The sequence below is a fragment of the Falco peregrinus genome, chromosome 5 (genome assembly GCF_023634155.1).
Source record: "Falco peregrinus isolate bFalPer1 chromosome 5, bFalPer1.pri, whole genome shotgun sequence".
Classification (NCBI taxonomy): domain Eukaryota; kingdom Metazoa; phylum Chordata; class Aves; order Falconiformes; family Falconidae; genus Falco; species Falco peregrinus.
This window is the reverse complement of record NC_073725.1, coordinates 57,086,444-57,107,242: the sequence shown is the minus strand read 5'-3', so window position 1 is coordinate 57,107,242 and position 20,799 is coordinate 57,086,444. Positions and strand designations below refer to the sequence as shown.

The window sequence follows — 20,799 nt, the reverse complement described above, 5'->3', positions numbered from 1 at the left end:
TACATACTGACTTACCAGCTACTGTAGACAACACATGATTTTTATCAAAAAACCCACAACCCTTTATCTAACAATTTATGTAAATGTAGAATTACCCCCATAATACCCCGGGTTTAAGAGATCAAAGAGCTTACCTAAGCCCATGAGGTCTCATCCCCATGGCATTCATATCGCCTGGGAACTGGGGTCTATTGAACTGCCCATCAGCAGGAAACGGTCCACGTTGGTCTTTTGGGTATACAGTGAACCTTGGCCCACCTGGAGGGACAACAGATGACCGAATATTCCCAGGATAAGGAGGAGGAGGGCGGTTAAAAATTTGGTTTAAGTTGTCTTGCTGCCAGTGCTGAAGAGGAGTTGCATGGGTAGGAGCTGCTGCATCCTGCAAGGCTTTTTCCTGACGAACCGCATTCTTCTTCTGCTGCTGTTGCTGTAGAATAATTTCACGTAATTTCTGGCGCTGTTAAAAAAAAAAAAACACAAAAAAAATATTGCGCTTGACAGTGCAATTGACAGATTTTTGAAGCGTTACAGTCTGCTACTTTAAGCCTTTTGGAGGACGAAAATTCTTCAATTGCTAAAGAAAAATATCGTAACGTAATCAACTCAGAAATTAGAAGAGGGATCAAATACTGCAAGATGCTGGTAACGCAACTTGAACTCCAGACCTCTTCTTAAAGTGTATAGTTTGAACCCATTTTACCAATTAACATAAGCAAATCTCTTCCTTTTTCTATTCCAGTAATACAGGCCCTTTTACCGCATGAAAAAACTGCATTCTGAGGGAGAAAGGTGACTACAGGTCACCTGAAGTCACCGGCAGAAAATTCAGCAGGAGGTTTACATCAAAGCTACAGAATTTACTCTGAAACTGTACGATAAATACTACCAATTGTTCCCATTACTTCTTCCAAACAAAAGACCGAGCAGCTTTCCACAAGCTGAATGTAATTTTATTTCTCAGCAAGAGCTGTTTGCCAAACATTGACAAAAACCTGGAGTGAACGTGCCTCCAGAGCAGTGCCCAACGGTAGGATTCACCTCAGTATGGCAGCCAACTGGATGGTTCCATGTCTAGTCTGAGATCTTTGCCTATACTCCCTTTTCCAGTCAATTAACAAGTCACTGACAATCAGTTCTACATCTCATCTATTATAGGACAGAATTAATTGTCCTTTCAAGGTGTTCCCCCCCACCACACACACTGTAGATAAAAAAGCTATTACAGACCAATCATCTACGTCTCCAGTGGCTTCAAAGACAGCTTTTGCTTCCTTTCTGGATCTTGTTCAAACTCCTTAAAATTACTCATGTTCTATATTCTATATACTGTAGTATGTTAATTGGTCCTCCTGGATAGCACTAAGTGAATGAAGGTAATACTACATCATATAGCTATGTTTAATAGCAAGAAACTTCAAGTATTAACAAGAATGAGGGACATTCTTCTCTTTATAAAATTTTAAAACCTTCAGTATTAAACATTTTTCTCACCTGTCTTAACTTCTCAGTATCTGCTTGAGACATATTCATGGTATTCTGCGTATCTGTAACCCCTGTAGTGGGTGCCGGGCCAGGAACTTGCGAAACTTTGGGAAATTGTTGTCCTTGAGAACTCATTGGAGAATTTCCAGATGCATTGAAGGTGCCCTCAGATCCAGGCCGTGGCTGTTCAGCAGCATCATGGGCCAGCTGACCGGTTCCAAAAGATTCTGGCTGAGGTCTTGGAGTCATTGGCGGTTGATCATACGGGTCACGTGCTGGAGCAGTGGGACCATGGCTAAAGGAATCAGTTATTGCAGGTCCTGCAGGTCTGGGAGTTTGAGAACATGGATCTGATGGCCTGACAAAAGTGCCCTGCAACCTGTTCTGCGGCGTCTGCAGGAACGGATCCCTGTTTGGTATTAGTCCTGGCCTTGACATTGCAGGTCTGTTAAAACTCTCTGGAATCCCTGGCCTCGGAGTTGCTGGTTGCTGAGAATAAGGATCATTGAGAAGTGGCCTCGGTGTTCCAGGAGGTTGGGTGTAGGGATCAGAGTGTCTCTGATTTGCTGGGGACTGGGCAAATAAATCTGCTGGCTGAGCAGGTCTTGGTGTTGGTGGTTGCTGCATATATGGATCAACTGTGGTGGGACGAGGAGTTCCTGGAGGTTGGGCATAAGGATCAGCAACTGGCCGAGGAGTACCTGGAGGCTGGGAGTAAGGATCCTGAGAAGCTGCCCTTGAAATGGCTCCAGACTGAGCGAAAGAATCACTCTGCTGCCGCACTATCCGGGGTGGATGGGCAAAAGTCTCCTTTATTGCAGGATGGGGAGTAAGGGGAGGCTGGCTGTACGGATCATTAGGCTGATTGTGGGAAAAGTTATCCACCGGCCTTGGTGTCAAAGCGGGCCTTTCGTATGGATCAACAGCAACGCGCCTTGGTGTACCTGGCATTGATGCGTAAGGATCTTGTGGGGACTGAGGTGGGCGCATGGGCGTTTTAAAAGGTCCAGGGCTACCATCAACAGGAGTAGGAGTAGGAGTCAACGGTGGCCGTGCATATGCATCAGCAGAAGTTACTCTCTGTCTCTGAAACGCATCAGTTCTAGGAGCCGGCTTAGTAAACGGATCGCTGCTTCCAGCTGTTAAAGGAACCTTCCCTGACTGTTCCATAACTATGGGCGACCTTGGGACCCCCAGCGGTTTGGAGAACTGCTCTGATGCCATGACAGGCCTGGGTGTGTCTGGTGGCTTTGCATAGGGATCACTGCTACCTGGAGATGAAGAACATGAATCCCTGACCGGTGAAGGCCTGCTTCCTGACGGTTCAGTTACCTGAATGGGCCTAGAAATGGACGACTGTGGTGCACAGGTATCTAAGGGTGCGATGGTATTTCTTCTAACAAAATTTTGGTTAAGGGGTGCTGGTCTAGGTGTTCCCACCATTTTAGCATACGGATCCATGGGAGAAGGAGGTCGCGTGTTTGTGGAACCTGGAGAAAATATCTGTTGTGATGATGTCTGAGGAGTCTGAGACTGAGACAGTGAATCATGTACCGGGATTCGGGTTGGAGTCGGGGGTGGGGCTTGTGGTTTTAGGAACACATCATCTGAGGATGCTGATGTAGGCGTAGCAGGTAGCGGCTGCTTTGTAAATAGATCCTTATGGAATGTCTGTTGTGCAGGAGACATACTTCCATTGCCAGTCTGTGGCGTTAAGGGGCTCTGGATCCCACTGCTAGGTGTGTCTGAGCCAGACTGGTTCAGAAGCTGTTGTGAACCAAACTGCTGCTGCTGCTGCTGCTGCTGCTGTTGCTGCTGCTCATTTTTCACTTGTTCAAGCTTCTGCGTGGCTTCTATTTTGGCTTGCTGCTTACTTTTTTGCCGCATTTGCTGTTTTAAAATTACGAGGAAAAAAGGTCACACTTGTAAGTCCAGGGTATACAAAATCTTTCTAATGACCGAATCTGTAACTAAAACTTTAGGACACGTCACAGATCAATTATAAATAATTGTAAATTGCAAAGTTTAAATGCAATGGAAGCAGAGTGTTTAGCTATTTGCAAAGTTCAGTTACCTTGACATACACCTTGATTGCCTGGGAAAAAGCATTCCCCAGGTTGCCTAAAGAGCAACACTGCTTTCCAAACTGATACTCTGAAGACAGAAAGTTACTGACAGATGCAGCACTGACGTGAGGCAAACAGGGCCTGAGAGACAGCCAGCCCCATCTGAAGCAGTAGCCTGTAGGACAAGATTACTGCAGTACAGGGTATATAAAACCAAACTACTGCACTAGCCAGCCATACAGAGAAAGAATAATCTATTTCCATAATAGGTAGGATTTAAGAGTCAAAGTTTTAAACCAAAGTTTTCTAACATTTACTAAACAGCTTCTCTTCTGACAGCATCTGTTTTCTTCCTATGCAGAATGGCTGACTTTAAACTCTTCTATAAAGAAATATTAAAATTGATTTTATTACAACAGATTCCAACGACGCAGTAAAAAGCTGGAAGAAAAATAGCAAAACACGCTTAATGCAACACACCTGTCTGAATTTCCATTCCTGCTCATGTTCTGATTCCCTCTGTTTTAATGGATCTTTAAAGAGGTCAGAGTCGATGCGTGAGCCAGGATCAATACTATCCTGTTGCTGCTGTCTTTTCATGGAGTCATTTGACATCTGTACTTTATTGATGCGCAAAGCAGCTCTATTATCTCTGGCTTTTTGCTGAGAAAAAATATATATAAAAAAGTAGTTAGCCTTATTTTCTTCTGCTAAGTGTGAACAGTGCATCTGTTATTCCTACAAAAATCTATCACCAAATTACCTGTAAAGCCTGTTTTAATCACATGCATTAAAAGACCTGTGGATGTGGCACTTAGGGACACGGTTTAGTGGTGGCCTTGCTAGTGCTACATTAACAGCTGGGGCTTGATCTTAAAGGTTTTTTCCAACCTAAACGATTCTATGATTCTACGATCCTATGTTCCTACGCAGATAAAATTCTGCACTTTAAAAGGAATTCCAAACTGAAAATACTTCATCTCTATAGAAATTCTGCATTTAACACACATGGAAAGAACAATGGAGTTATTAGCCGCAGAGGTTTTCTATACATTAGGAATGTCTGTTCAGGTACTGTGCTGTGCCAAGAAAGCATGAATCCTACCAGTTTACCTTTCAAAACACATATTGGTGTGGTCTGCAATCTGAAGACTTGAGCACAGCAGATGATGTTTGGATCAATAAAGGCCACTAATGTGAAGACTTTCAATGACAAGAAAAATACAGTCAACTCCATTAAATAGCCTCTATAGATCTCAGTCTGTGTTAAGTTAGCAGTATAAACATAGGATATGGGCTTATAGATCAGGGAAAATTGGATGGAAGAACAGCAAATTCCTCTTCAATGAGGCATTTTACAGCCATACTGACACTTTAAAGCATCTAACAGAAGTTTGAAAGGGTCTGTTTTACCACCAATCTAGGATATGATTTCTTTTCTGAATCATACCCTCACATCATCTTTTTCACCACTTTATTTGCAGTTGTCAAGTAGGGGTGGCCTAGCAGAAAAGGCTCTAATCCTTCCCCTCCAACAATGAAACAGTAACATGGATGAGAGCACCAGGGTCACAGCAGCAGAAAAATTAGTGTCATTTCCCCTATAAGTGATGGGACTTGCGCATACTAAGGAAAGTGAGAAGTCTACAGTAAAACCTCCAAACACTCTTCTGAATTTCATTTCTAAGGTAGCCTTTACTCATTCCCACAGAGTGTAAGTCCCTCAGGAGAGGTACCACAGAAGCTCCTCACATGCACAATGCCAGGAACAGTAGCAACAGCTGAATGGCAAGAGTATATGGACTGTAACTTCTGGAGGAGGTAACTGCTTCTTGCTACATAAATACTCATGTGTGTGTGTGTGAACCTGCATGCACCCTCCTTCTGAACATGAAGGAAATAATTTTGCAGCTCCTTTTTAGATAGCCATCACAAGAATTGGACTGCATTTGTTAAGAACAATGAAAAAAAAAAACTGGTAACAGAAATAATTGTAAAGTGATAACTGCCTGGATAAAAATTCACTCATCCAAGTGGACAGTATCTTATAAATACTACACAGATGGTATCACCAGGATTAAATATAGCATGGACAAGATGACATAGAGGTACAAAGATGCTGAAGTTACAGGCTTGAATAAAAAGCAGAGTAACGATGCCTCAGTGATACAAAGAAAACAATAAAGAATTTTTCTTTTAAGTGGAAAGTGGTTCAGAAAGATCAAGAGCTCCACTTCACACATTAAGTTTGAGGTAATGATTTATCCTCTAAAAGCTGTCAGAGAGATAAGGGGATTTTTTAATTTGGACAGCAGGAAATGATGTTGGTACTGTTAAGCTTTGAGTCATCAACATACATGGGAATCAAATCTGCTTACTAATGAGACTACATTAAAAAAATGCAGGTGGGGCAAAGCTAAGAGGTTATGAAAACATAACCCTGCAAAATCCACAGAAACCTATGAAGTGAGAATGATTATCCAGTTGCTGTTGTGAAGAAACAAAGGTAAGATGAGAATGAGGAGAGAATGGAAACGTGACAGGAAATTAAAAGAAAAGTATATTTGTTAACAATGGCACGGAAGGTCAATAAGAATGAATAATATAGGTTCTCAAACTGTGAAGAAGGTGAACACTTTTGGAGAGAAAATGTGAGTCCTTCATGCTCCCTACAATGCAGATGATGTCAAAAGAGTTTCCACCACAGAGCAATACAAGAGAGTAAGTAGTGAAGGGGAACAGTAAGGCAAGAACAATGGAACAGAAGAAAATGAGGGAAGTAGGGATGTGAGCACATAACCTCTGGAATGTAACAAGTAAGACTTCAGCAACTCTAATGGGGCAAAAAAAGGAGAGGCTAGTGAGAGGGGACGATGAAAGAGAGGAAAGTCGTATCATGATTTGTTACTATCCTTCTGAAGAAACCGGTGAGATCTTGTGCAGAAGGACACAGAGCAAATAAAACTTGAGGCATCAATCAAATGTAGCAAAGAGATGGTGGGAACCAGAAATGCTCTCATGTCAGCTAATGTCTTTACATTGCACAATACTAATGCAGTTTATTCCGAAACTGAAAAACAAAGAATACAGGTAGAAGTATTCAGAATTATAAGTTAAATTACAAAGGCATTTTTCAAGTGAACTTTCACTAATCCTACAACTTTATTTATTTAAAAAAAAACCAAATGAAACCTCATGAATGAAATATATGTTTGCTGCAAGTATGCAAACGCGGGTGGGTAATTGTTCTTACCACATATGGAGCCCTCTCCTGTGAGCTTGCCTTCCTCCACAGTTTAGCAATCTGTTTCACTCTTGTAGCCCAGTCTGCAGTCAAAAAATGTGTTAATACACAAGGCTTTGATAAGTCTATTTTACATTCTTTCAAATCAAGATGCATAAATCGTTACAATATATTTAATGTTATTCAGTAAACCACTTACCTGGGAATTCTTCCTTCAGGTTAGGGAAGTTGATATTTGTATAGAGCACAGGTGCTACTGTTGCCATTTCACCCAATGCTTCTTCTTTTTCCCACTTAAGAGTGCTCCTTTGAGCATTGGACATTGTATCACCTTCACCTTCCAAAGGCGGAGCAGATGGTACCCATGAGCTGTTCGGATCACTTACCATTGGATTGAATGCTGGATTCTTATCCCTGACAAATCAGAACAGGGTTTTGATATTTAGATAGGTTGCTCTCAGTACAAAAAGAAAAAAAAAAAAACAATTAGCAAAGTACTTATTCTGTTTGCTCTTTCAGTAGTGAACAGGCTGCAAGAATACAGACATTTTTGCAGTGGCTGTCAAGAGCTAAGTAGCTAAATACTAATAATATCACAGTATTAATTCCAACAACACCCCCCAAGTGATAAATGCTATTTATCACAATGGGTATTTTTTTATTTCCCATCTGGACTTACCTGGCATCCGTATATGGTTGCTGTGTAATGGGAGAGAAGGTGCCCAGTCCACCTCCAGCAGTCAGAGCTGTATGAGGGAGATGAGGGTTAGGGCCAATCAGACCATTCATAAGGGGCACTCTTGGAAACGCATTTTCTCCTGGAAAGAAGTTTAAAATACTGTTTTAAAGGGTGACTGCTTTTAAGGAAGAAGCTGAAGTTTTCAGTGAAGAAATGATGTCTCATCTAACAAAAAACTAACTGCTTTAAAATGTTATAGTACTGACCTTCCATTTTTGGAAGAGATTTAAAATCAGTTTACATTGCTTCCCTACAGACTTAAGGGGTTTTTTTCCCTACTGCATCACATCTCTGTACAGATTATTTTTTTCTTGTCTGAAAAATCTTTTTTTTTTAAATGGATTTCCAAAAGTTTTGCATTAGCCCATGCTATGGTACCACATTTATACTGAGGTACGTTCTTAAAGGTCAACAGTCTGTTGTGTTTGTTATACTCAGATCCAAGCAGCAAGCATGGAGAAGGCTGTTTTCAGTCCTTGCAGAATTATCATTAGCCACCTGAATTAAATACCTCCTCTTCTGAGACTCCTGAGCAGTGTACCAAAGTAAGCCTCATTATCCGCTAACACTCTAATTTGTAACCAATGAAACAGATAAATCTAGTCAAATGAGCATCAGCATTTTCTAATTAAATGTCCAGCCTAGCAGTACAAAGGCAGAAAATTTTATTTATTTGATTACAATATTACAAATGTGGCACAGGCAGATTCATTCCAGCAGATGGTATTTGCAGATGTTCCTACACAGAACTAACGCTGGCCTTTGAATCCCTGTCACTTAAGTGCGATTATAACTGTTGTCCCAGTATCTTCTTACAAGCACAGAAGTAGCTCAGGAATTAGATGCATCTGTAGGATGACACTGCATCACTCTCATGCTTTAGGAGACTGTTTTCTGATCTATAAGTTTACATATGCTACACAGCAAATATAGTTTGGATGAAAGTAACTCAAAATTTAAGAGAAAGTGCTTTATTATGGCTGCTAAATAGACAGTATACAGTAACTGTGAAGACCTGGCAAACAAACAAGATGGAGAATCAGGCCCCTGGTTTGCACTGTAGGATCACATGTCTTTATGAGAAGACAGCATTAATTTTGTTTGAAACTGCTGAAACTTGATGCACGCTTCCCCATTACTGAAGCATTTATCTCACAGAAACATACAGATCATTACACCGTAACTGAACCAAATTATAAATCTAAAACTTTGTAATTGTGGCAGTTCCACAGGGAGAAGTTCAAGAATCTCACAGAACTCAAATGCTGAAGTTATTTCCAAGTACTCAAGTAACTGGGAAACAGGCAGTGATATCTGTATTATCTTTTGTTTCAAATCACCTCATTATTTGCTTTAAAATCTCTCCTTTCTAAGATTTTTTTAAGTTTTTCCTTTTTATGGAAATTCATCCAACTAGGAAAATAATAATTTTTCTTCTTATGATTAATTCACTGGTGAAATCCATTTACATATTACTTTTTGTAGTACCAATATAACAGAACGGGCACTCTCTACATGAGTTCAGGGAAAATCCACTAGAGATCATGTCTGATGAGAAAAGAATGCATTTAATTATGCTCACACATACTGCTAAAAAAGAACAAATAATGCTATACTGGTAACAACAACAAAATCAATCTGCCCCTTGCTTTCAATGTAAGAGCAAGAATATGCCGTATCAACTCATGATAATTTTAGAATTTATTTTCTTCATTACTACTAAACTCCCAGATACCTTTCAAAATTACTTAGCCTTCTCTCTGTTATTTGGGTAGGACTAGTTAATATGTTAAACTGAATCCTTAAAGGAAATTAACACTCAGTAAATCGCTGTCATACAGACTCCTTCCTTACCCTTGAGGAGGTACTCAAAAGTAATTAGAGTGAAGTCTGAAGACAACACACGTTTTACAACAGACAGATTTCAAAACTACGAAAGCGTCAGCTAAAATAAAAGCTCCAATATGTCAGAAAAATCTAAAATAAATGTCCTTTTCTATTAGCGATGTTTACGTGTATGTTACTCACATACACCCTTCAGAACAGTTTTAGAATAATATTTCATAAACTAACATAGCAGATTCCACAATTTAACAATAGCAGAAAGTAAGGCATGTCCTACTTTCACACCAGTATTTAAAAGATGCACAACTCTCTTGACCAGGCTGCTGTTTTAGAAGTGACGAAGGAACATACCTTGACTGTGCAAAGACATAAGTTGTGGTGGAGGTGGAGGCTGCGGCAAAGGAGCTGGCTGCGTGGTTGCTGGACTTAACACAGCTGTGAACAGATCTTCAACATCCTTTCCTCCTAGCTCTGCAAAAACACCATGCATGAGTTTGCCATCATTGTTTACGAAGTAAATTTTATAAAAGACAACAAAGATTAGAACATGTACCTGGGATTTTGTACAGTTTGCCAAGAATAGCACCTGGACAAAGTAAAGACAGCACAGAATGAATAATCATCAAAAAATGCAATAAAATCAATTCTGCAAGCAAGACCAAATAGGTATGTTACAGCACATAGGTAAGCAATTTGAGAAAAAAAATAAAAGATTTCTACTTAAGTCTTCTAGAAGACCAAGGACAAAAAAATTACCATCTGTGACCATTTTGTCTAGTTCTGGACTGAGGATTCCATCCAACTGTTCTTCACTCAATGGCCGTGAACTCTGGCTGACATTCGGCTGAGGCAGAGAAGAAGGATCATCAGAGATGGGACCAATATCCAATCCAGCTGAAGGAAGAAAGAATAATAAGTTAGACATAAATAGTAACATTTATTGGTTTAGAATAAAGAGCATTAAACTTTTTTTTTTCCCTAGAACTGAGCTACCAATTAAACCAAGACTTTCTAAGATGCGAAAGGCAAAATAAGACATTCATTAGATAAGCCAATAAAATTGCCCACTATTTACCTCCAGTTTACTGTACAGTTTGAGGAATGTTAATTGAGTAGAATGCAACTGGAAGAGTGGGAAATAAGACTACTGAGTGTAGGTACAGCATGTTTTTAAGTGTATATTTTTCATTATATAATTCCACTGTAACTATTTTTCACATTTTAAAAACAATCACGCTAGCAGTCAATATGGTTAATCCTCATGCACTTTAAGGTTCACCCCAGACATTCTTGTAATATTACATTAAAAATCTACTGAAGTGCTGCTGAAGTGTAGTCAGTATCAAACAAGTTGTAGCAGTTTCTGTTTCAAAAACAACTACTGAATATTCTGGGTTACATGAGACAAAGTGATTTGCTGGTACTGAGAAAACATAACTTACTACATAAATCTTCTAACATCCTTTACAAGTCAACAAATCTCTCAAGTGAGAAAGATCTTTGAAAGAACAAACTACACACTTCAGTATCTAAAATACAATTCTGAATTAGAAGCCAAATAAAAACAAACGTAAAATAATGAAACATGCTGTTCTACTTATTGTCAACCTATGTTTTACATCAGGTGATGAATCATCATCCAGTGGAAACAAAAAAATTGATGCTGACTGCTTTATTCATGCTTAATATATTCACATTGTTTAAATGCTTTTAATTTACAAAAGATACCACTATGATAAACACTACACACTATTACTAGAAGTAATACTACCATTAACAGTGGCAGCAAGAAAATGTCTGATTTTGTATCATGAAACACAAAACTCAGGAAGGTTTTTAAAAGCTGTAAGCAAAACTTTACGCAGTACTCTCAAATGCGGAGTGCAGAATTTATAGGTCGTGTTAGACTCAAACACCACAGAAAGAGTGGAAAATGAAAGCATGAATTAGTGACACAGTATAGGATTACTAGTTTCTACACATGCAGTTCTTTCAGCTAAAACCACTAGGAAAGATGACTACTTCTAACCATGGATCATCCATTGTTTAGTTTCTTACCAAATGGGGAGGGTGAGTTCTCAACCTGGAAAGTGCATAAATCAAGACCTACAGGACCCAAACCAGATAAAATGGATGATTATAACACGAAAACAAAAAAAAAAAAAGTAAAGAAAAAGCTGCATGCTGAAAAAAGCTACGCAGGTATGATAGACAACGGCAGCTACATTTTATTCTCTCTTAAGCAGCAAAGCAAAGAGCCAAGTAAAACAAAAATGTTGAGAAGGTTGGGGATTTATTTTTTTTGGTAGAAGGCAACAAAATCATCTCGAAGCAAGGTATTCTTAAAATATGAAAACTGTATCTGAAACCACCTCGAGTATAACCTATAGATACAATACAACACACACATATATAATAGAGAAAAAGAAAACAAATATCAGCGAGACCTTATAAACATACATACCCGAATGATCTCCAGACTTTACCAAATCATCCGAAAGTATTCCGAGAATATCATCATCAGTATTTAAGACCTCAGAAAGATCGGCTAAAGGATCATCGGTGCTACCTGCATAAGATGCAATAAATAAAATCAACCAGTTGTGGCTTTTATACATGACTCTGGTGATGCACTATATCGTTTGAGCTATAAACTCAAACAAAAATTTACCAGGCTATAAGGGCCTTCTATAGTGTGTTACGTACTGCAGGTCACTGGAGGGTGACAGACTGGGCTGACCAGCAGCCCCTCCCAGCCAGTACTGTAGCCATCTTCATATGCTTCCATTGTTTAGTATTTTCTCCATTTAAAGTAAAAGTGATAATGTAATCAGTCATGGGGAAGAAAGACTGGATGATTTCAGAGGCGAACCACCCCACCCCACCCCCGACCTAGTGAGAATTTGCAACTTCTAAGACACAAAGGCCTACGAATGTAAAAGTCAATGAATAGGTTTTATAAAGGACACAGCTCACAACAAATCAAAGACTATTAAAAAAAAAAAAAAAAAAAAAAAAAAAAAAAAAAAAAAAGGTAAGGAAGTGATCAGTTACTTCTCTGCCCACCACTGCCTTTCTTACAACCAGTTACTACACCCTAATAGGGATATGAAATGTAAGAGTAAGAGGCAGTAATAAGTAAATGAAAAACCAAGATGCTATTTTTAAGATCAGAGGAAACCCTGAAGTGAGAACAGTCAGAGGTGGAAATGTCATGTTTGGTTGTTGTCTAAGAAAAACTGGCCTGGTCCTAGCAATAAATTATTTATTGTTAAATAACAAATTCTGGATATGATTATCTTCTTGACATCCAATTAATTAGAGAGAAATGGCTCCAAATGGCCCATCTGGTTTTATTAACTAGTTTGTAGGACTATTTCAGATGTACAACACTTGAAGATAATTGTTTGACAAACAGAAGTTGAGAAAAATATTTTTCAGAAAACCTGCAGACTATCGTGACTATACAAGCAATCACTGTCAGACCAATGAAACGTGACGAGATGGTAAATATGCATACAATTAAACAGAGAAAAAGGATTAATACAAATCATAAAACATACAATGTAGAAAACAAGCACAGGCAGGTTGAAGAGGGACCAGAAAGTCAAAAAACAAACAAATTCCACACATATACAGGTATCTTTCCCACTGTTATAATTCAACTGCCCCAGGAAAGTATTTCTAGCTTAAGAGTGCCAAGGATTTTCTTAGATCATGAGGTTACTTTCCAAGCTGCAAAATTTTACAATGAATTAAGAAGCTCCTGCTGCTTCTCAGAGACAACCCTTTTTCATTCTACCATTACTGAAAGTCAAAATCAGATTGATTTTTTTTCACTTTACTATTTTAATTCTTTATTTTTATCCTTTGTAATGCCAACAAGGTGGTACCATCCCAATTAAGTAATGTTTTACGCTTGCCACTCAACTAGGTGGATCAACGTGCCAGTGCAGACCAGCCAGTTTACATGTATATAAAGATTTTGGCTCTTAACTGGTATCAATAGAAGTATTAAAAAGTGCCTCAAACCTGCTTCTTGGGTATAGTTATTTTGCGTACCTGATAAAGAGTACTATGAAATGTGAAGCTTTTCACCAGAACTCAGTTATCGGGGTTTTGTTTTTTGCTTTTGGGGTGGGTTTGGGGTTGGGTTGGGTTGGGGTCTTTTTTTTTTTTTTTTTTTTTTGAGATACTTGTTTTCCTTCTGGCAATTTGGGTCTAATTATGCAAGCAACTAGCTAATACCAGGCACTGCAAGGTGATATTAATGACTTCAGCTGGCTGGAAGGCAAAGGATTGACTTTAGCTGTTCTTTAGCTTTCCTGAATTGCTACTTGAAGGCAGGTAAATATCAGGGAGGAAAAGGTTTTTATGAAGGAAGCATAGAGACTGTATTAGCAGCCTCTAATTCTTCTGTAGTATTTTATGTCATGGTGTTTTCCTCCACAGCCCTTAGAAATGTGTTTGGGAACAGTCCCTAAAAATTAAACTTCTAATCTGAATATAAATACATTGTATAAGTACCTAGAAAGAGCTCAGGTGGAAAGATATAACTGAAGAGTTTACCACCCGTAGCTACACACTGGCTGTGAATAAATTCAGGCTTCAAATTAGAGGGCTCCTAACTATCAAGGCAATCAGATTCTGTAATGGCCTTTCGATGAGATTAGTAGGTAGGAGAAAAGCTACCTGCTTTCAAAATGGAGCTTGTTAAGTCTACCAAAAGGCTGAGTGCTGGTGAAAGCAGAGGGCTAGACTCTGATCCATAAGTCTCATGTAAGACATCTCATCTAAAGCATATTTTTACATTTTTCTTCTATTTTTTCCCCTCGTTTTAATTCCTTGTGTGCTAAATATTATCTTGGAAACAACTAAATCACTTTAGTCAGCTGCTTCAGATCAGAATCAATAGCTGGTTGACATCTGCTGCCAAACAAATAGCTCAATACTGCTCATTAATTTGACTCTTTCAGAATGGAGATAAAACAAAGCAAAAAGGAAAATAGTTTGCTTGTAATGCTGCATCTCTAAGACAGCACAGTTCTACTGATATCTTGTGATCCTGATCCCTCCAATGTATTTATTTTTATTTATTTATGAAGTTCTAAAAGAATAAAAACACCTCTCCCAAGCCTGCAGCCACTTTAAGATGTTTAATCACGCAACAACATATCTAGTTATAAAACATCCCAGCAGCATTTGAATCAGTTGCACAGAGCCCCAGACCACTCCTCTCCTTTTGTCTAGGAAGAATTTCTTTAGCATTCTCTGGAGGCCCTGCATGACCAGATGATTTTTTCAGCACCCCTAGAAAAAAAAAATACACTGAATTTAAGCTATTCCAAATTAAAAGAGAAAAAACGACATTGCCAGAGCCTTCACAGAACACATCTCACCAAGTGGACCCTTTCATCAGAAACACCCAGGTCAAGAAACTCAAGAGAGATGTGGACAGTCCTCAGACTACATGGCATGCAACAGATTCCAACCACCACCTTCAACTTCACCCACCAACAGCCAGGGAGACCCTGGAGATCTGGTGCTCTGTGCTCCCAGTCAGGAAGTCTTTGCACTCTGCTCTAGCACTGTCTTGGAAATGAATTTAAGGCTTGGCCCCATGCAGAATACACTGTGCAGTGTGCCCCGTGTTATAAAACCACAGGAAAGGTGAGTCTCGTAACTGAAAACAAAAACTGCAGCCTCTTTGCCAGACAGAAATCAGGACTGGGAGCCTAAAGCTCACTTCAGTCAGTGTTACTAGAAATTAATAGTATACAAAGGACTCCAACACCCATTTTCTGGCCAGCTCTGCTGATCCTCATCATTGCTGCAGTCTTGTCTAGCAAAACCTTCAGCTACCCTTAGCCGAGCCCTAAGAATAAATAGTCACAGACCACGTCACTGGAATGCACCATCCATTCACGAGCAGACTGAACGCATCACTGTTCAACTCCCTAGCAGTTTTATGCACATGTTGAAAAGCAAAGCAGATAGAAGGACTTCTTTAGGTGCTTCAGAGCTCTTTGAAAAATGAACCAGTATTATCTAACCCTTAATCCTGGGATTGAATGAGTGGAGTTTCCAAGAGAAGAACATTTTCCTTGTTGAAAAGACCTAACCAGTTAAGCAAGGACTCTCACAGGAGTCAGCAATCCCTGTGAGAAATGGCACTGTAGGAAAACAGCATACTGTAACCAGGCAGTCCTACCACCTCCCAGCGCAGTGAATAAAGCACTTCACATTATTCCTGCTCCAAAGCCAGGTCTGTACCAAAATGATGAAAATATCACAGGTGCTCTGGGACACTGTTCTCACCTCCAGCCCCTCTGCAATATCAGCCAGAAGGTATTGCCTTAAATATAAATAAACTAGCCAGCTGCTAGCTCAGCAGTTAGCCAGTTTACCAGGGTTTCCAACACACAAAATTAATCTCTTTCACACATGTGTGGATGCTCTTGTGGAAATAACTGTCTCCCACAAAGCCACAGTGAAAGAGTTAAGAAAAACTGCACTGGAACTGATCAATACTGGCAGATGACTTCACCCACTGGCGCTCCAACTACAACAAACAGCTCCATTTGGACACAGTTTTGGCTGGAAATCTGAACAGTTGAGAGACAATTGTTGAGAACATTCCTATGGCCAGAAAGCAGTATCTCATATATAAAATGGGAAAGACAGCAGGTTATCCACTAAAACTGTAGCTAGTGATTTATTTACTAATAGCCACCTCATCATGATTTATTTCTGAATAAAAAGAAGATGAAATTACAGTTTTACAAATTTGCTTATTCATAAAGAACAGGTTTTTTAAAAATTCCTTTAAACTTTGGAATAAGACAACATTAAATTAACATCAAGTTCATGAATTTCTAAAACCTTGAACTACCATAATACATGAACATTAGTGACTTTAATCTTACAGTCAGGTAGGTCAACAAACATGTCTGAATCCCTGTTTCTCTGACTTCAGAAGAATACTGCAGTGGAAAAAGTCTACGCGAGCATGTCTTCTTGTAGTGTTGGAAACAATGAAATACAGACCTTGAAACACTCCATTTGCAGTGGTTTCCCCTTCAGGGGAAGTTAACTTTTGCCTTTTCTATTACCCACAATTTCAACTGTATAGCAATCAATATTTAATTATAATGTAGCCTTCTGCCTTTTATTTAGCTGATTTTCACCCAGCAACAATCAGAAATAAGTGACCTTTCTGCAGATGACTCTCTGGACATGGGAAACTGTACCAATGTGTGTAAACACTTTTACATGGAAAAACTTGTGAGGACAAGCTGAAAGGCAAGTCACAAATCATCTAACATATACAAGAAATACTAGCCGTTTTTTAAAAAATACAGAATGGTAAGACACCTCCAGTTAACTGCATATACTACAAGACACAGAGAAAAAAATAATTTGGTCGGGACAGTGAGGTTTTCAATTTAATTGCTTCTTTGTGTGAAGCTGCCCTTTCAGCAACACTTCACAAGCCTCTGGCTATTTGCAAAACTTTCAGCTGTAAATTCAGTAAGATTTCGCAACAGCAAAAGCAAAAGATTGCCTAGAGGCTACAAACTGTACCTGGAAAGGGCACTCATGTTCAGAAAGGACATGGTGAGCCAAAAGTTCTGAGGAGACTGGCAACCTAAAATAATCTAAAACATTAAAGAAAATAGAAGTTGGATGATATTCATCCAACTGATACTCACTAGACTACTGAAAGTTACCTTTTAATTAGAGTATTTTTGTCTTCTTCTATAATGAATGTGTATGCTTATTCTTACACAGAATTAATTTCATGGATTTTATAGACTTGGACGTTACAGTCAACAAGTTTCAGATTTGCATTAAATGCCAACTGTTGTACCATCCACTGCTCCTTCTGAAACAGCTGGAGCCTCTGAATATCACCATTTACCAATGTAACTTAACTGCTCAAGGGCAGTTAATATACAGAATGTAGAAATCGGACAAATCAGAATCAGAAAAACATTGTGAGAAAAGTGGAAAAGATTGGAAAAGCCCCAGTTGCAACAACAAAATCAAACTACTGAATTATCACTAACATTATGTTTGTATACCTTGAGGTCCTAGTTTTGCCTGAGCTGGAGTGGAAGTTGAGCTAAGAAGGGGGTCAGATGAAGGATCCAGGAAATTGGTGGTCAGATTTGTTTTACATGAGAGTGGAAGTGATTCTTCAGGTAAATTATCTAGGCTCATCTTGTTTTGTCTACTGGTATCTAGTAGGTCTTTCCCAAAGAAAGCTTCCTGCAAACAAGACAACATGATTCAATGTAGGAAAAACACTGTATCTATTGAAAAATTTGGTATCAACAAAGTTAAAAGCCATTGATTACTAGAAATATAAAACCAGAGTCTCAAGTCTCTCATGCCTTCCAATATGGCAGTATCTCTTCCAGGTTACAAGGAGTGGATACAGCTTACCTGAGGTAGCTATATGATTAATATTTTATGATTAAATTCACACCCTAAATTACATAGAAAAACAATAGTCATCTTAGATGTATGTGGCACAGACAGTGCCAATACAGTGTTGCTATATATCACAAGTTTTTCAATATTTAAATTATTTCTCCTCACACAAAAAGGACAGCTGAAGGAGGAGAATACTACTGGGAACTTGATCAAGACCACACAAGAAGTTTATGAAAAACACGCAAGCACACTGTAGTCCAAATTCTAGAACTACCATCCACTGCATTTCAGTTACCACAAAATCACCCCAACGTCAAACCACAGTAACAAAACACCTTAAGATGTTTAACTTACATTAGTATCTCTTCAAATATTCTATAAAAGCTACCACTCACCTAAGCCTGGGTACTCAGTAATTTGACAACAATCTATCACATTTTCAAGCCAAGTTTTATTCATTATATAAGAACTCTATCTGTTTTCAGGTAGTCTTTAAAATTTTGATTTAGGATACAGCCATACAGCTGCTAAAAATAAAGCTAAAGATACAGATTTTTCAGTACCAGTTATTCCAACGTAAGCAGAAGAAGAATCTAAGAAATATTCTGTATTTTACAGGACTAAAATGTGCATTAAGGAAAAAATATTTATCCTTATTAATCCATAGTAAATGTTTAAGTATTTTCTTTCCAACTCCTTCCCCATATACGAAATACAAATTACTTGTAGACAGAGGTTGCTCTGCCTCTCTTGTAAATTCTTTGCTTTCAATCCCAATATAGTCTACATCTTGAAGTTTGGTGAACATCTACAAGACAGTAAAGTTTTCATGAAAAAAGTAGCTAAGAAGAACAGCAAACCAAAAATGTTCTCAGTGAGAGACGTATATAAACCAGTCAGTTTTTAAATTGGTTGAAGATGAGCAAGTTGCTCAATCACCGTTAATACTGTGGTTAATATCCATGACTGCTACCTCTTACATGCTAGGGATGTCAGAGAATTAACGGAGTGGAAGAGCAGAGATTATTGTGGTAGGGGGATGCAAACCCCACAAAACTGTAGGAAAACAAGTTTCCCCTACCAAATAACATTCTATAATCTTCTGAAAAGAAAGATTAGTATCTTAAGAAAATAACATGCAAAGACATCCTACAGAGTTGAATGCTGAAAATGTCATGTGTCAGTTCAGAGAGAAAAGGTGGCTTCTTTCCTCCCGTCTCCTCTCTCAGAACAAATGGGGGGGTGGGGAGAGAGAAGTAACACCAGAGGACTGGAGATTTAACATATTATACAGCTTTCTGTTCAAACTTATGAACATTCTTGACAGAAAAAACATTTCATTGGAATGAATTGGGAATCAGAAAAGAAACATTAAAGCTTTAAATGAACTATGCATCAACACACGTAAAGATGTACACCAGTAGTTTTACCTGCAAATAGGCAGGAAAGGTTTCTTCGAGTTTATTTTTCTTTTTTCTGTAACGCTTTTTTATTTTCTCAGTACTTTCAGAAGCTGGGGCAGACTCCTCAACTGGAGTGTCTGGCAGCTGTTCTGTCCAACCTAAAAAGTAACATTCAGGCACAAATAAATAAAGTACTCTGTGTCTTGCTCTAAACGTACAGTGGCAGCATGCCAAACATATCTTGCTACCTATCTGGGTGCACGGGTTTATTGAACATCACTCTAGATGTATTCTAAAGGTGGCTTTTATCTAGCCAGGTGTGAACTGGCACCTGATAAGCTGGGCTCTGGCAGTAAGAAATACTGTATGTGATACCAGTCACGTCACTACCTTGTTGTACCTGAGTGGCTAAAGACAGACCTTTAACTTTCATATCTGCAAGCCACCTAAGAATTTGGTAATCTCAGAGAAATTATAGGTGCCATTCAATCAGATATTTGAAAGCTAATTCCACTGAAGTATTATCTCCAAAATCATCAGTGCTGAGTTACACATTCATGACCTTTCATTTTATAAACTAATTATTCTCAAATTAAAAGTAAAAAACTTTTTTCCTTAAATCTGAAAAAGACTGTTGTACAAATAATGGGCAGGCAAGAAAAAGACATCTATAAAGATGCTCTTCAAGAAAAATTACACATTTATTCAGCTATCATATTCCAAAGTAGCACTGTTTTTTCTAACGATCACAAAAGGACACAGTGCTCATCAATCATTCAGTATTTTATTTCAACAGACCAGGGAAAACACTGCAGGTAAAAGCAGAACTTTTAAAGTCCTGACACTTCTATCTTGCCAAAGCCATAGCTAATTAGATGGAGTTAAGGACCCTGGGAAGTCATTTAAGAAACTCTGTTATTTTGGTGGTAAAATCAGCTATGCTTTGTACTGCAGTAATCTCCTGTACCATATTCAGAGGACAGCGAGTAGAATGCGGCTAACCAACGCTGTGACCTCTGCATTGTTGCAGAGTGAGCTTTTGCAGAGAAAGGGGGTGGAACACGACAAGAGGAGCAAAAAACTTGGTAAGGCTGGTGAGTACTGGCAGCTGAGAAGCAGGCTCTCAGCAAGCTATGATGATTTAAAACACAAAGATTTTCTGAGTTATTTTTTTCTTAACAAGCAATTGTGCCTGAGCACACAAAAAGAAGCTCAAACTTTTAGCTGAAGAATACTTGTTTAAGAATATTGTTTTTTAACAATATGCATTGTACTGTTACCCAGAATGGGGAATTAACTTTTAGCTTTTTTTTTTTTTTTTAACTTAAAGGAGCAGATCCCTATAGAAATGAAAAACTTCAAAGCAAAATTTTCAGCATTATCTGAAACAATTTTGTATACTACACAGAAATAATATTTATAAAGCAGGAAAACAGAGCTATAGCACTAATATTACCAGGAAAGCAAACGTATCTATTGTATCTAGTTAGGGAATCTAACTAGAATACTGGCTTGCACTGATTAAAGAAACATTTGTTGGCTTCATAAAGTAGGTCTGCAAATGCAAGCAAGGACAGC

General features: G+C 38.6%; 1 protein-coding gene across 14 annotated transcripts in view; it reads right to left on the bottom strand.

Annotated features, from left to right (window-relative positions):
* KMT2C (lysine methyltransferase 2C) overlaps window positions 1-20,799 on the bottom strand; it is a 197,994-nt gene that overhangs the window by 29,879 nt on the left and 147,316 nt on the right. For 12 of the 14 annotated variants that reach the window (XM_055803570.1, XM_055803574.1, XM_055803575.1 and 9 more), the window contains 13 exons: window positions 19,249-19,379; window positions 17,464-17,650; window positions 11,844-11,948; window positions 11,438-11,485; window positions 10,136-10,273; window positions 9,933-9,965; window positions 9,731-9,850; window positions 7,475-7,613; window positions 6,995-7,209; window positions 6,805-6,878; window positions 4,032-4,214; window positions 1,495-3,375; window positions 135-460 (listed from right to left, as the gene is read on the bottom strand). In XM_055803570.1, the coding sequence (XP_055659545.1) occupies window positions 135-460; window positions 1,495-3,375; window positions 4,032-4,214; window positions 6,805-6,878; window positions 6,995-7,209; window positions 7,475-7,613; window positions 9,731-9,850; window positions 9,933-9,965; window positions 10,136-10,273; window positions 11,438-11,485; window positions 11,844-11,948; window positions 17,464-17,650; window positions 19,249-19,379 (3,580 nt within the window). The remainder of the gene's footprint in view (window positions 1-134; window positions 461-1,494; window positions 3,376-4,031; window positions 4,215-6,804; window positions 6,879-6,994; window positions 7,210-7,474; window positions 7,614-9,730; window positions 9,851-9,932; window positions 9,966-10,135; window positions 10,274-11,437; window positions 11,486-11,843; window positions 11,949-17,463; window positions 17,651-19,248; window positions 19,380-20,799) is intronic. The other 2 variants (XM_055803579.1, XM_055803577.1) reach the window with 2 other exon arrangements.